Here is a 15,658-nt window from a genome sequence, read left to right on the forward strand (position 1 = left end):
TAGATGTGATGAGACATGTTCTCATGTTTTACAGATCAAAGATGGAGAAGTCTTTTCAGGAGCAGCTGCTGGATATGCTGGATGATTTGGGAGAAGAGGAGCTGGAACGTTTCCACTTTTATCTGGAGAAAGGACCTGGAGGTGATTTCACAACCATCAAAAAGAGCCGTCTGGAGAAAGCAAGCAGAACAAGAACAGTGGATCTTATGGTGGAGACATATACTACTGACCGTGTGATGGAGGCGACAAGGTTGATTTTAAAGAAGATGAATGAAGGTCAGTCAGAGGAAAAAGAAACATTAAACACTCGGTGCAGTATGCAGACAAGGCATTGTCACAATTTATTTTATGAAGGTATTAAACTGTTTTAGTCTGACTTTTTAGTTTTGTGTCTTTCTAATTTAACTCTTTAGTACAAATGTTACATTTACATGATTTTGAAGCCAGGTAGGCTTTCATTTTTAAAGAGAGCAGTTCATGATTCAAGGTGCACTTTCCTCCAACAGGAAGTCCCTCAGCCCAGGAAGCTTCATCGCGATTATCAGAAGGTAAGAATTCGTGTGTTTGTCTGTAGAGACGTCAATATGGCAGAAACACATGAAGCCTGAGCTGACCAGTCAGAGCTCTGATTATTTCCATGTGGTATCGCTGTAGCCTCAGTGTATGTATGATTAAAGTCAGAGCTCCAATGGTTGTTTGGTTTAATAATGTCTAACTTTAGTTTCTGCATGTAACAGCAAACAACATTAAAACAGAGGACATGGTTACACAGCTTTACATGAGATGTGAGGATGGCTCATAGCAGTTTATAAGAAATCTAGAAAAACATCTAGCATGTTTGCACTCAGAAATAGTCACAGTTATCATGCTTATAATACATTTAGACCTTCACTCTTCATGGTTTTAAATGGCTTTTACATTTTAAACTGGAGTTTTTAGAAATGTTTTATTAATTTGTGATATGAATGAACTAAAGATATTCAATATTTTAACTGTGCTGTGCAGGATGTTATTAGTTTAAAATTATCAAAGTAAGTCAATAATTAATAACCAGAAAAAAAATGTCCATTAAAGTCTAAAACCTGATTGGAATTCACATAAAATCCAGCTGTCTTTTGTCACCTCAAGGTGCCTCATGTTATAATGCAGAGACGCTGCAATAGTGCAGAGAAAAGCTTAACAATGAGACAGCCCCCTTTGAACAGTGGGAAGAAAAAACTCCCCTTTAACAGGCAGACATGCTGTGGAAGAGGGCCAGAGATTTATAACAGCTGTGTGCTGTATAAACAAGGAGAGGAGAAGAAGAAGACAAAGAAGAAACACCCAGTGCATCATGGGAATCCCCAGCAGCCTACACCTATTGCAGCATAACTAAGGGAGGATTCAGGGTCACCTGGTCCAGCCCTAACTATATGCTTTAGCAAAAAGGAAAGTTTGAAGCCTAATCTTGAAAGTAGAGATAGTGTCTGTCTCCTGAATCCAAACTGGAAGCTGGTTCCACAGAAGAGGGGCCTGAAAACTGAAGGCTCTGCCTCCCATTCTACTTTTAAATACTCTAGGAACAACAAGTAGGCCTGCAGAGCGAGAGCCAAGTGCTCTAATAGGGTGATATGGTACTACAAGGTCATTAAGATAAGATGGGGCCTGATTATTTAAGACCTTGTATGTGAGCAGCAGGATTTTGAATTCTGGATTTAACAGGAAGCCAAAACAGGAGAAATCTGCTCTCTCTTTCTAGTCCCTGTCAGGACTCTTGCTGCAGCATTTTGGATCAGCTGAAGGCTTTTCAGGGAGTTTTTAGGACTTCCTGATAATAATGAATTACAGTCGTCCAGCCTGGAAGTAATAAATGCATGAACTAGTTTTTCAGCGTCACTCTGAGACAGGATATTTCTAACTTTAGAGATGTTGGCAGAAAGCAGTCCTATATCAGTCTGGTGCAGAACAGTCTCCAAGTCTATGAATCTGCTACATTAATAATAACTGAATGAGGCCAAGGAGTGACTAAACATTAGACACCTTGAGATGTAGAATGTGAGACTGAGACAGCTTAAACATGGCTATGCCAGTTCATCAAAAAGTTAAGTTGACACACCTTAAAATTCTTAATAAATAAATGCTACACCTCCAATTTCCCACTGACTAAGCAGAAAGTAGTTTACAATATGAAAAAAAAGACACTATGTAAAAGATTAATTACCAATCATGTTTTCCAAACTAAAATGATCAGACCACTGTCACCAAGTCCTTTTCTCATAGAAGATCTTTGAATGTTTGGGTTTTCTCTTTATTATTGTAGAGTCTTTACCTCACAATGTAAAGCACCTTGAGATGAATGTTGCTGTGATTTTGCGTTATGTAAATAAAACTGATTAAAAATCTATTTTTTTTAGGATTTCTCAAAAATGTCATAAAACCTGATTTTATTTTTTTTATCTTCTTTTTTCTTTCATTCCATTATTTACATAAACTTTACAGGAATGAATTTAAAAAAAAAATTAAAAATTAAATAAAGAATATATATATTTTAACTAGACAGTACTCACAGATCCTTTCTCCTTTTTACGTGAAGAAAGAGTAGTTAAAATTAGGCTTTTAGGCTTTTATTTTTAATGGTCTGAGGTATTATTGTTCAAACATTTCATTGTGGGGAAAAGACATGCTGGGATTCAGTGGACTATTTTAAAAAAATCCTAAATATCTCATGAGATTCAATTAAAATAGGCAAATAAATGAAGTTATTTACACTATAAACCGCAATTGGCCAATCATCTTATCTCCTGTTTCAAATTCAGAGGCTCTTCAAAACTGTCGACTTAAATTAAAGTCTAACCTGGAAGAGCAGTTCCAGTGTGTGTTTGAGGGCATCGCTAAAGCAGGAAACCCAACCCTTCTGAATCAGATCTACACAGAGCTCTACATCACAGAGGGAGGGACTGCAGAGGTCAATGATGAACACGAGGTCAGACAGATTGAAACAGCATCCAGGAAACCAGACAGACCAGAAACAACAATCAGACAAGAAGACATCTTTAAAGTCTCACCTGGAAGAGATGAACCAATCAGAACAGTGCTGACAAAGGGAGTGGCTGGCATTGGGAAAACAGTCTTAACACAGAAATACAGCCTGGACTGGGCTGAAGACAAAGCCAACCAGGACATCCAGTTCATATTTCCATTCACTTTCAGAGAGCTGAATGTGCTGAAAGAGGAAAAGTTCAGCTTGGTGGGACTTGTTCATCACTTCTTTATTGAAACCAAACAAGCAGGAATCTGCAGCTTTGAAGACTTCCAGGTTGTGTTCATCTTTGATGGTCTGGATGAGTGTCGACTTCCTCTGGACTTCCACAAAACTACAATCCTAACTGACCCTAGAAAGTCCACCTCAGTGGATGTGCTGCTGATAAACCTCATCAGGGGGAAACTGCTTCCCTCTGCTCGCCTCTGGATAACCACACGACCTGCAGCAGCCAATCAGATCCCTCCTGACTGTGTTGGCATGGTGACAGAGGTCAGAGGGTTCACTGACCCACAGAAGGAGGAGTACTTCAGGAAGAGATTCAGAGATGAGGAGCAGGCCAGCAGCATCATCTCCCACATCAAGACATCACAAAGCCTCCACATCATGTGCCACATCCCAGTCTTCTGCTGGATCACTGCTACAGTTCTGGAGGATGTGCTGGAAACCAGAGAGGGAGGACAGCTGCCCAAGACCCTGACTGAGATGTACATCCACTTCCTGGTGGTTCAGGCCAAAGTGAAGAGGGTCAAGTATGATGGAGGAGCTGAGACAGATCCACACTGGAGTCCAGAGAGCAGGAAGATGATGGAGTCTCTGGGAAAACTGGCTTTTGATCAGCTGCAGAAAGGAAACCTGATCTTCTATGAATCAGACCTGACAGAGTGTGGCATCGATATCAGAGCAGCCTCAGTGTACTCAGGAGTGTTCACACAGATCTTTAAAGAGGAGAGCGGACTGTACCAGGACAAGGTGTTCTGCTTCATCCATCTGAGTGTTCAGGAGTTTCTGGCTGCTCTTCATGTCCATCTGACCTTCATCAACTCTGGAGTCAACCTGCTGGAAGAACAACAAGCAACACCGTGGTCTAAATTCTTTAAAAAGACAAAGAGTTTAAAATCTCTCCACCAGACTGCTGTGAACAAGGCCTTACAGAGTCCAAATGGGCACCTGGACTTGTTCCTCCGCTTCCTCCTGGGTCTTTCACTGCAGACCAATCAGACTCTCGTACGAGGTCTGCTGACACAGACAGGAAGTAGCTCACAGACCAATCCGGAAACAGTCGAGTACATCAAGGAGAAGCTCAGTGAGAATCTGTCTGCAGAGAAAAGCATCAATCTGCTCCACTGTCTGAATGAACTGAATGATCGTTCTCTAGTGGAGGAGATCCAACAGTCCCTGAGATCAGGAAGTCTCTCCACAGATGAACTGTCTCCTGCTCAGTGGTCAGCTCTGGTCTTCATCTTACTGTCATCAGAAAAAGATCTGGATGTGTTTGACCTGAAGAAATACTCTGCTTCAGAGGAGGCTCTTCTGAGGCTGCTGCCAGTGGTCAAAGCCTCCAACAAAGCTCTGTGAGTACATTTGTAGTTTTTAACATCCAACTGTGTCAGCAATTTATTTCACCAGGCTTTCTGTCGTCATATGAATTCTCTTTTTGGAATTTCTCCAGTATAACTTTAACCTCTTTGATGGCTCAAAAACTCGGTGTACTCAAGACACTGAATCAACCAAAAACTTTGGTCATTACTGCGGCTGTAGTGTTATCAGTCTTTTTTTAAAAACTGGGGGGCTGCATTTGCTAATGTTGTAATACTTTATATTCACATGCATGCTCCTAGATACTGCTGGTCTGTTTTCAGTCACAAATGTTGGTGAAACACTCGCTTTTACATGCATGGTGGCTCATGCATTAAACAAAGCATTTTCACTGAGAATGTTTTATAATCAAGTTCTTTGAATTACTCAGTGAATCATTTTAGCTATAGAAACATCCCTAGTTACATTTTTTTAAGCTTAGATTTCTGGGCATTTCCCAGGATGTACTGAGCATTACTTCTTCACCCACCTGTCTCCACTTTCCATGTGTTCATGCTCCATTGTTGAATTGAACTGATTACTAAACTCTGCCTCGGTCTTCCACAGTGTGGTTTTTTGTTTCTTTGTTGTTTTTGGCCTGCTCTCTTCCCTCACTCCAAACTGGTTGCAGCAGATGGTTGTCCCTCCCTGAACGTGCTTTTCTTCAAGTTTTTCTTTCACACTGTTGCCAAGCGGGGGTTGTCATAATGTTGGTACAGACTTTGGTGCAGCACATCAGTTAATCTTCAATCTAAAATGAGCTGTTTTAGCCACTTCCCCTTTAAGCACACCTTCCCTGGTCATCTCTGCTATGGTTGCCATAAAATTTGATCTTGATTAAAAAAACAAACAAAAGAAAACCAATAACAACAACAAAAAAACCCAAGTCAGACTTCAAACCATTTATTGGCAGCATGGTGCCTGTTTGTCAGCCTTTGATGATAAACTGCGACCTAGTCTAAAGCAAACCTTCTCATCTCTTTTCCTAACAGCCTATGAAAGACATGATGGGCAGAGTTTTCCTCTGTGTGTTGCATATCTATCATGTATGTATTCTTCCTGTTCCCCTTGGACACACACAACAGCTCTCTTTTTGTTCTGACCTAAAGGTCAGAACCTAAATTGGACCTAAATTGGACCTAAATTGTTTTCTAGATCCAATCTAGATGATTTTTAAAGTGGCATCCTAATGAAAAGTTAAAGATCAACTTGGATGGCCTGTACAATGATAGCTGTCCTTTATGATGGCCTTGGTTGCACTACATTGATAGCCATTCTTGCCCAAGGACTCCTTGGGCAAGAAGACCATTCAAGCTCACTGTTTTTCCCCCTTGTTGGCTGATGATAAGTAATTTTTTTTTTTTTTTTTTTTTACCTGACTTTGTAACAACCCTTATTATGGTATAACATAGGGGGGCGTCGGCCTATCATTGTAGTAGTTGGAGAGTCTCCTAGTGTGAGTGCAGCCGCAGCCATTACATCCGAGTATGCTGCTCTCCATGCATCTGTTGAGAGCAGGGGTCGACGGTGGATTGGCCAGATGTGGCCAGTGTGTAAAAAATAACTCAGTTGTTTGGTAGTGGCTATGGCGTAGCTTCCACAGATTCAGTAACATTAGCAGAGGCCAGCAGGTGGATGAGGGAAAGGGGAAGCAAGAGGAGAGCCCCGAGGCGGCCGCCGGTCCGAGTGTCAGGTGAACTGAACTTCAGGTAAAAAGTTATGACCTGCAGTCTGTCTGGGAAACATCTAAACCAAGTTTAGGTGGAGTTTATTTTTGTTTTGCAGACTTTTTACCTTACAATAACTTGTACTGCGTACTAGCTAGCATGACGGAGTTTCTATACAGCTGGGTGGGTGCTATGATGTTACTGATAGTGAACTTTATTTTATTCATAAGGTTAGTTAGTAGCGTTGCCAAATGTCAAAAGACGGAATCGTCCCGTATTCAGAGAAAATATTACGCGTTTCGTGTTGAGGTGAAAAGGAGAACAGTTTGTCCCGGACTTAGAATGGAAAAAGACACAAAGCTGGAGTTATTCTGTCTTTGCTGCGCAGCTGCCTCTTCTTCTCTCATTCTCTCCCCCTCCCTCTCCTGTTGCTACTTCAATCATGAAACTGATCAATGATCAGCTGATCGGCTTTTCTCTCTTGTTTATTTATCGCCCATTTTGCGCCAGAATGCGGAAACAGGCGGCTGTCGCACTAAACAACAGCAGCACGTTTAAGCTTGATCAGCTGTTGGTAGAATTTATTTAATATTAATTTCTAGTATCAGCTGATGTTTGCTGGAGCCACAACTGTAAAGCTGCTGGTCATGATGTCGGTTTGGATATGTGGTGAGAGGGAAACATGAAGATGAAACCAGGAGATGTCCTTACTGAACCATCAGAGCTGAACAGGTGATGGAGAAACAGGTTTACCTTTTAGGTGACATGAATGAGTTGAAGTTATGAACTGTTTCTGAGAGACAAATAACACCAGGATCCTTTTCTAAGCAGCTGACAGCTGGTAACTGTGCAGGGGCGGGTCTATCAAAGTTTTGCCAGGGAGGCAGGTAGGGCATTAACAGGGAGAGGGGGGCACAAAGAAATACTTTCTTATTCTCATTTAAAATGTCTCGCTATTATTAAATAATTATCTGAAGGTTACAACCAAAGTTTTTATCTGACGTAAAATGTATAGAAATCATACATATACCAACAAGACTGTACATCACTGTCAACAGCGTTTGTTTTCATTCAAAGGCTTTATGGCTTTAATACCTGGTGGGCCGGTCTCTATTCACAATGCCCGGGCTGATTTCTTTTCCCAGTCCAGCCCGGGCACGACACGCAGTGAATTAATCTGAGAATGTGCATTAAAAAATAAATGGCCGCGCCAGCGGTGCACATCGCAGATTAGCTCGCATACACACATTAGTTGTGCCGCTTTTTAATGACGGTATCTTAGCTATTAACCCCAACTACCAGATTCAGCTTGTAATTGGCTAAAAATAACTTGGCCTACCGATGAGAGGGACGTTGCTAGCTTTCCACATTCTGAAATTTCAAAAGCTTCAGCAGCTGTCCGCTCAGCGCAGCATCAGCACCACGGAAATACACGGATACATCCGTAGACTCGAGACAGAATTCACAATGCGTTTTTGGGACTTTCAGGTGTTTGGACCAATGTTTATGATCAAACCAGAAAGCTTTAATGAGCAGCTGGATTTGTCTCTCATTAACTGACTGAGTTAATGCCAGTTAATGAAACATCGAAACAGCTGGAATCCACAGCTGTTTGTGTTCATGGAGCTGCATGTTCACCTGCTGGACGTCACTACCTGACAAGGTTAACTGTCTTCAGAACATTGCAGAGGCCTTATTGACAGTATTTGGCTCTACATGTCTGTGTGAGCAGATTCTCTCTCACATGAGTCCTCAGGTAGCCTCTGAATGCTGGACACTCGGAGACCTGAGTCTCTGAGTGGGAGACCAGAGATCAGATTAACATGTGTATTAACAAACATGCCATATTGGCTCAGTTTATTTTTCTTATCATTGTTGTGAGGAGACCATAAATAGAATGTGCATTTTCTGTTGTACAGTTCATTTGCTGTTATGAAGTTCTTGTTATGGATAAAAAGTGTCTTTTTTTTGTTTCAGAATAGCTGATAACTATTCGCTGATAGCTGCCAACATCTGCAAACAAATATAATTCTATAAAGTGGTTCTATATAGTGTGTAACTGTTCATATAGAGCGTTATTAAATTTATTGCTAATGCAATCATATGGCACATTGACTTCTGAGGAAATTTCAGATGGCACTCGTCATCAGAAAGGTTGCCTACCCCTGGTTTAGAGAGACCATACCATTGTAACAGGCTACCTAACCCTGGCACATGTATGTACAAATAGGGCAGAGCCTTGGACACCTGGCTTGCATGGTCTTGTTAAAGGTCTGTTGTTCTATCTAACTGACTGGCCTCCGAGTTGTCCGGCTAACCTCCATTTTTCTGCGAGCGAAACATCGGGAAGTGGCGTCTTTTTTTTTCTCTCTTTTTTTGTCTGTCCACAATGACCAAGCTGATAGGATGCTGTGATGGAGCTAACACCTCGCAATTTCAGTGATATTCGCAGGCAGGGGAGAATGCCGACCCACTGGCTGAAACGCTCGCCTGCTGAAGAAGAGTACTCCATGAGTAACTGTATGGTCCATGGGACTGCCAGCGCAGTAATATTGTACTGTTATGAGATCAGCGGTGCTAATACTAATGCTAAAGCCACAGTGAGTTTGACTTGGTGTTCATTCAGAGGGACGTATTATTTTGTGTGAGACATTAAGGCATCACAGTGTGCACAGACACTCGGCATCTGACTGATATTGACACTGTGTAAACACTCTTTCCACTTTGCCATAACTCTTGTTCGGAGAGAGTAGTTTCGGCCACAGACTTGAAATGGCATCCCACGCAGACACATGGGCTGTGTCCCAATCCAGCAACCGCATGCTTCGGAGTACACGCAGTTCGCGCACTACGTACGGCGCGTACTACGAAGTACGAGAAGTGCAGAAGTGAGAGGCTTGTGAAATGGGAAATGGGTTACCACGCGTACGTGCCCAAGTTGCATCTGGGTTGCCCCTAAGAGAATGAGGTGCTGCCACACCCAGGCCAGCCTCCCAGCAACCCAGTCCTGCCATCATCAGCCCTAGGGCCAGCCGATGCAGAGGGGCTCCAGTGACTACCAGCAGCTCGTGTAGCTGGCCGGCAGTCAGGAAACCCCAGAGGAGGGAGGATATTTCACTGAGGCAACCCTTCCCCCATTTGCAAAATATGCCTCACCCACATGATGCCCCCCAGGTAGTGCAAGGCATTGTTGGGTACGTGGAAGATGTGGAGTCTAGAGCGCACTGGAATACTCCACTGAAAGCTAAAGTTAACTTCAACTCAGTGGCATTCAACGCCACCCTTGACAAGGGGGGCGTCCTTGTCTGCTGTGCGAGTCAAAGGCATTCAGGTGAACAATTTGTATCCCAACAGGATTCAAACTGTTTGCTGGAGGCTAAAGCTCCAGAGGCAAACCTAGCAGATTGTGAGAGAGAATCATTGGTTGACCTCCTCGAGCAATTTAGCGATATGTTTGACGGCCATTTGGGTCGCATGTCCTTAACGGAGCATCCGATCGACATGGGAGATGCAAAGCCTATTAACCCCTGTAGCGCACCTCCCCAGCAAAAAACAACAAATTGAAGAACAGGTTTAGAAAATGCTGGAAGACGTAAAAATCGAACCCTCCAAAAGTCCCTGCGCCTCGCCTGTCATGATTGTTAACAGGCTGGGCTCAGACCCATGGTTCTGTGTGGACTTTAGGGGGCTGAACCAGGTGATGCGTAAGGACTCATACCCCTTACCACGAGTCAACGATTTTCTCAACTTCCTGGCAAGAGGTCGATTCATTTCGACATTGGATCCGAGAGGTTACTGGCAGGTGCTACTCTCAGAGGACTCGCACCCCAAAACGGCCTGTGTTTCACAGGATGTTTCAGTTTCGTGTGCTCCCTTTCGGCCTCTGCCGGACTTTGACTTCACCGTTGTACTTAAAGCAAGGGTGCACACCAGGGTGCCAGATGGTCTGTCTCACAACCCCCTGCTTGAGTCTGAGGGTCCCCCTATTGAAATCCTGCCAGAACATGCTGTTATCTGGGGCATGAACCCTTGTACTTATGATACAAGGGTATCATAAGTACGGTCCTCCAAAAAAATGGGTATCATTTTTTTGGAGGACCGAGCACAACTCAGGCAGCGGCAGTTGAATGACGCAGACACGGGTCAGAAGCTCCGAGACCTGGAGTTGTCCCCCCGTCCGTATATCCACTGTCCTTGGTGGTCAACGACGGCATGCTCTATTACCCAGGCCCAAAACGATTTTGTCGGACCACTGCCTCGCACCGCTTCTGGCAACTCTTACATACTGGTCTTTGTGGACTACTTCTCCAGGTGGATCAAGGTGTGTGCTGTTCAGGATAGAACTGCTCAAGTGGCAGCTAGTAAGTTTGTTAGTGAAGTGTTCGCTAGACACAGGGCCCCTAGGTACCTTATTTCGGACTGAAAAAATGAACAGAATTCTCAAAACAGCTATTCGTGTGTATGTGGATGATAAACACACTTCATGGGATAAGTTCATGTCCCAAATCTGTTTCACATTGCGCTCGGCCCCCCATGAGAGTACAGGACTCAGCCCTGCTATGATGTTATATGGCAGCGAGCTGGGGACACCACTTGACCTGCTTTCAAGGCCCTCTGTGGAAAGCAAGGAGACCCCCATCCCCTATCCAGAGACCCTTAAAGCTTCACTGCAGGAGGCCCATGATTGAGCCAGGCAGACACTGGCTCACAGCCATGCTAGGCAGAAATGCTACTATGACCTGGGGGGGCGATCGTGGCTCAAGAGTTGGGAGTTCGCCTTGTAATCGGAAGGTTGACGGTTCGAGCCCCGGCTCCGACAGTCTTGGTCGTTGTGTCCTTGGGCAAGACGCTTCACCCGTTGCCTACTGGTGGTGGTCAGAGGGCCCGGTGGCGCCAGTGTCCGGCAGCCTCGCCTCTGTCAGTGCGCCCCAGGGTGGCTGTGGCTACAATGTAGCTGCCATCACCAGTGTGTGTGAATGGGTGGATGACAGGTTGTGTAAAGCGCTTTGGGGTCCTTAGGGACTAGAAAAGCGCTATACAAATACAGGCCATTTACCTGAGGCGCCGGCCGATGACCTATGTAATCGGTGACTTGGTCAAAGTCAAAACTCATCATTACTCAGATGCCCAATCTAGCTTCATTGAGAAGCTGGTGCCCCTGTTCACAGCCCCCCACCAGGTTACTCAGAAGCTGGGGGAGGTTAGCCAAGTTTGACACCGGTGAAGATGCGGGAGATGTGAACGTGTTGTGCCCCTTTTTATGCCTGGGACTCCACACCACCTTCAGGACAGTGGGCTCCAGTCCACGAGAGGCCAGATGAGACTGGAGCGTGGGTTCAGCCCTCATTCTTGAATCCGGTGGATGACGGCACAGCCGGACACCCCTCTAAGGGTGTCTCTGCATCTCAACTGGCCAAGGTGGCGCGCTATCATTTGAGACCCCGCCAGTGCCCCAGGATCACTGATGGTTGGAATGGTACCAGGTGGACTAACCGTTATCATACAGACAAGCTCATTGTTGACTGAGGGGTGGTTGCATACAAGATAGATGTGTTGTGATTGTTCTGTTCATAAGGGATGCTTACTTGTTCTGTTCCACTCAACCTACATCAACGCTGCCCATGGGAGGCTTTGGGTTTGATCTTCTATACTACCAGGTTAAGCGACAAGATGTCTTGTATTTTTGACTGTTTTTCCCTGGTCTAGGACTGTCTCCAGAGGATGACTAGCCAGTGACACTACATGTTCTATATTGTTTGCCTCAAGGATTCAGTATGTTTATTAACTGTAGCAATGCTATAAGGGTGTATCAAAATTCCTCCAGAACGTGCTTATTACCTGAAGTAGTTATATATTGGGGGGGTTACCTGGGTCCGGCTGAGGCCAGCCTCCTTATTAAATAGATCTGAGAAGATTACATTTCCAATCATGGGCCAGAAATGACCTTTCTACTAGATTTACAGTTTGTTTTCATGTCAGAAGGTGCAGCAGTTGGAGCTTACATGGAGTAAGTGCTGATATAGAAGGACAGTTGTGTTTTGATTAAGCTATTTAGCTGTACCTGCTGCGGAGACTCAGGTCGTTTGGAGTGGAGGGCCCACTCCTGAAGACCTTCTATGACTCTGTGGTGGCCTCAGCCGTCTTCTATGGTGTGGTCTGCTGGGGCGGGACAGGAAGAGACTGAACAGGCTGATCCGAAGGGCCAGCTCTGTTCTGGAATGCCCTCTGGACCCAGTGGAGGTAGTGAGTGACAGGAGAATGGTGGCTAAGCTGTCATCCCTGTTGGACAACATCTCCCACCCCATGCATGAGACTCTGACAGCACTGAACAGCTCCTTCAGTGGGAGACTGCGGCACCCACGGTGTAAAATGGCCTGTATTTATATAGCGCTTTACTAGTCCCTAAGGACCCCAAAGCGCTTTACATATCCAGTTATCCACCCATTCACACACACATTCACACACTGGTGATGGCAAGCTACGGACGGAGAGATTTCGCAGGTCTTTCCTCCCCACTGCTGTCAGACTCCACAACAAAGACTTTTGCAGCTGATCAAAAACACAAACCCACACATGTGCAATAAGACTGCTATATGTGCAATTCTTCTTCTGACGAAGTTGTATTTTTGTATTTTCCTACTCAGTTGTATATAGTATTTGTATTTCTATTTTATTCTATTGTATATATTATTCTATTCTATTTTATTCTATTGTATATAGTATTTTATTTTATTTTATTTTATTCTATTGTATTTTATTGCATTCCAGTGTTTCCTAATTTCTGCTACATAACTTTGCACTTTTGCTGTAACAAAACAAATTTCCCACCTGTGGGACTAATAAAGGTTATCTTATCTTATCTTATCTTATCTTATCTTATCTTATCTTAGTTAACCATTAATTGTATTGCATTTTTTTTAAATGGTTTCATTTAACTGATATAATTTAATTTGTGTTTTTGTTTTTTTCAGACTGAGTCACTGCAACCTCTCAGAGAGAAGCTGTGAGGCTCTGTCCTCAGTTCTCAACTCTGTGTCCTCTTGTCTGAAAGAGCTGGACCTCAGTAACAATAACCTACAGGTCTCAGGAGCAAAGTTTCTGTCTGCTGCACTGCAGAGTCCACATTGTACACTGGAAACACTCAGGTCAGGATCCAAATGCTTCCACTGCTGATCATTTAAAGTCTGAATGATATTTTCCATAAACAACTGAGCTTTTTAGATTTGTCAAGTAACCTTTTCATTATCTTTGGATAGCTTGGGAGATTCTTAATTACTGTCTGAAGATTTTTTACAGTTACAGTTATTTCGTTTAATTGGTAAAAGAAAAGTATTGTTCGATTCATGTTTTCTGTGGAAGGGTTTGTTTGACACACTGATGAGCAGGCCATTTGTTCCACAGCAGTCAGTATAGCCAACAAGAGGCCTGCTCCCCTCACAATACATTAATAGATAATTCAGATTTTGCTACAATCCATATATTGAATTTGAGGAGTTTGTGAGCACTGATCACGTTGAGCTCTTTTTCCACATTGACTGGTTCAGATATTTATTGTGGCCATTTTTATCTGCATTTTTGGTGTAAAGTTTCAATCTATGGCCAGTAATTCCCTTCTTACCAACACTGTGGGGTTCCCAGTGCTGACACATTGGCTCCTCCCGGGGTGCTAGATTGATCAGATGACCTTGATGCTATGTCCATGTGGTTTTTTTTTTTGCCAACTTTCCCCAGTTTAATGGTTCTGGTCACTTCAGTGGGGTGGTCACTTTCCTTGTTTCTTCCGTGGGAAGAAAACTGTGTCAAAATTAAATGGTATGGTGTCTAAATGGTCGTAATTAAAATTAATATTCTATACTATCTAATCATCTCCATGTCCATATTTCAGGAAACTTATGATTTAAATTTATTTCAACCATAATGTTTACCTGTGTGGAGAGAGATTGGTTCATAGTTTATTTGTTTGGTAGCTTGTTTTGTTTTTCATTTGTATTAAATTATCTGTAATTTTAGAGAACATATTTTTAAAGTCTTATTTCTTAAATTTACATTGTAATTGGATTCTGTGAGAATACGGCTTCACGTCTGCAACACTTCCATCAATAAAAGCTTCAGTTTCCTGTCAGTATTCATTTTTATAGAGCTGTTTGTTCATATATCAGACTCTGATTTATGTTATTTTCTTGTTCAGATTTATCAAGTGGTCAGATTTAGCTTTGCCAGCTGTATAAAACCACAACAACACAAAATTGGGCAACTGTTGTTGTGTTCCAAAGGGATAATTATTTAATATGTGCCAGAAGTTGTTACAAAAACAACAAGTGCATGTTAACATGGTGACTGCAAACTAACAGTTGTCCCTATTTGGCTCAGGTTTCTTCTTCTGCAGGCTTATCTCCTTATGTGGAGATGCCTCCTCGCCCATCACCATGGCAAACAGGTTTTACCCTCTGGTCAGACCTGCATAAAGACTCAAAAACCAGTGTTATTTGTTATCATCTACCATCCACCTGGGCCTTACACAGAGTTTCTGTCTGATTTAGTGCTCAGCTCAGCCGCAACACATCATTTAACCTGTTATTAAACTCAATTGGCTTCTCTGAAAATGTAAAAGAACCCACCTACTTTAATAACATTCTAGAGCAGCGGTCTCCAACCTTTTTTGCGCCACAGACCGGTTTATGCCCGACAATATTTTCACGGGCCGGCCTTTAAGGTGTCGCGGATAAATACAACAAAATAAAACTAGTACCGGTACCGAAAAAAGAAAATTTATTCATAACACACGTGAAAAGACCCAGGAAAACCGAGTTAACGATAAAAACGATAACAAAATAACACTGAAAACTGATAAAAACCCTGAAAACCATACATTTCACACCTGAGGCCTCAACTCTCGCGGCCCGGTACCAAACGACTCACGGACCGGTACCGGTCCGAGGCCCGGGGGTTGGGGACCGCTGTTCTAGATCATGTTTTAACATATGGCGTAGAAACTGAACTTTTAACAGTGTTTCCTGAAAACCCTCTCTTTATTTTTTTATTTTTATTTTTTAAACTTCTGGTGCCGCTACGAGCTGGCAGCCAGTATCAGCAGCTCCGACCTGACAGTCTTTTTTTTTCTCTTTAATATACTTTTTTTTTTGCTGTTCTTGTGTTTCTTTTTTTTATTTTTCTATTGTGGGATGCTGTCCCCCACAATGGAGCTCAGATTTTTATTGACAATCGTGTTTTTATTACATTTTTTACGGCATCTGTGTCCAGAGAGCACATGGAGGTCTGATCTCCCATTGTTTACAGCAGGGATCGTCTGTTAGCCCTCGGGGCCTCCGCTGTTCTTCCTACCGCCGAGTGAGCGAACATCCCCCCACGGTACTCTGGCTGGGATCGGGCATTG

The 15,658-nt window shown here is 43.3% G+C and overlaps 1 protein-coding gene across 2 annotated transcripts in view; it reads left to right on the plus strand.

Annotated features, from left to right (window-relative positions):
• The window catches only part of LOC145432274 (NACHT, LRR and PYD domains-containing protein 3-like), a 75,425-nt gene continuing 59,767 nt past the window's right edge, over positions 1-15,658 (plus strand). Inside the window, exons 1-4 of one of the 2 annotated variants that reach the window (XM_080309013.1) lie at positions 1-276; positions 507-548; positions 2,796-4,593; positions 13,236-13,409. In XM_080309013.1, the coding sequence (XP_080165139.1) occupies positions 9-276; positions 507-548; positions 2,796-4,593; positions 13,236-13,409 (2,282 nt within the window). In that variant the 5' untranslated portion in view covers positions 1-8. The remainder of the gene's footprint in view (positions 277-506; positions 549-2,795; positions 4,594-13,235; positions 13,410-15,658) is intronic. The other variant, XM_080309010.1, reaches the window with a different exon arrangement.

This window comes from Astatotilapia calliptera, chromosome 2 (assembly GCF_964374335.1).
Source record: "Astatotilapia calliptera chromosome 2, fAstCal68.1, whole genome shotgun sequence".
In the NCBI taxonomy this organism is placed as follows: domain Eukaryota; kingdom Metazoa; phylum Chordata; class Actinopteri; order Cichliformes; family Cichlidae; genus Astatotilapia; species Astatotilapia calliptera.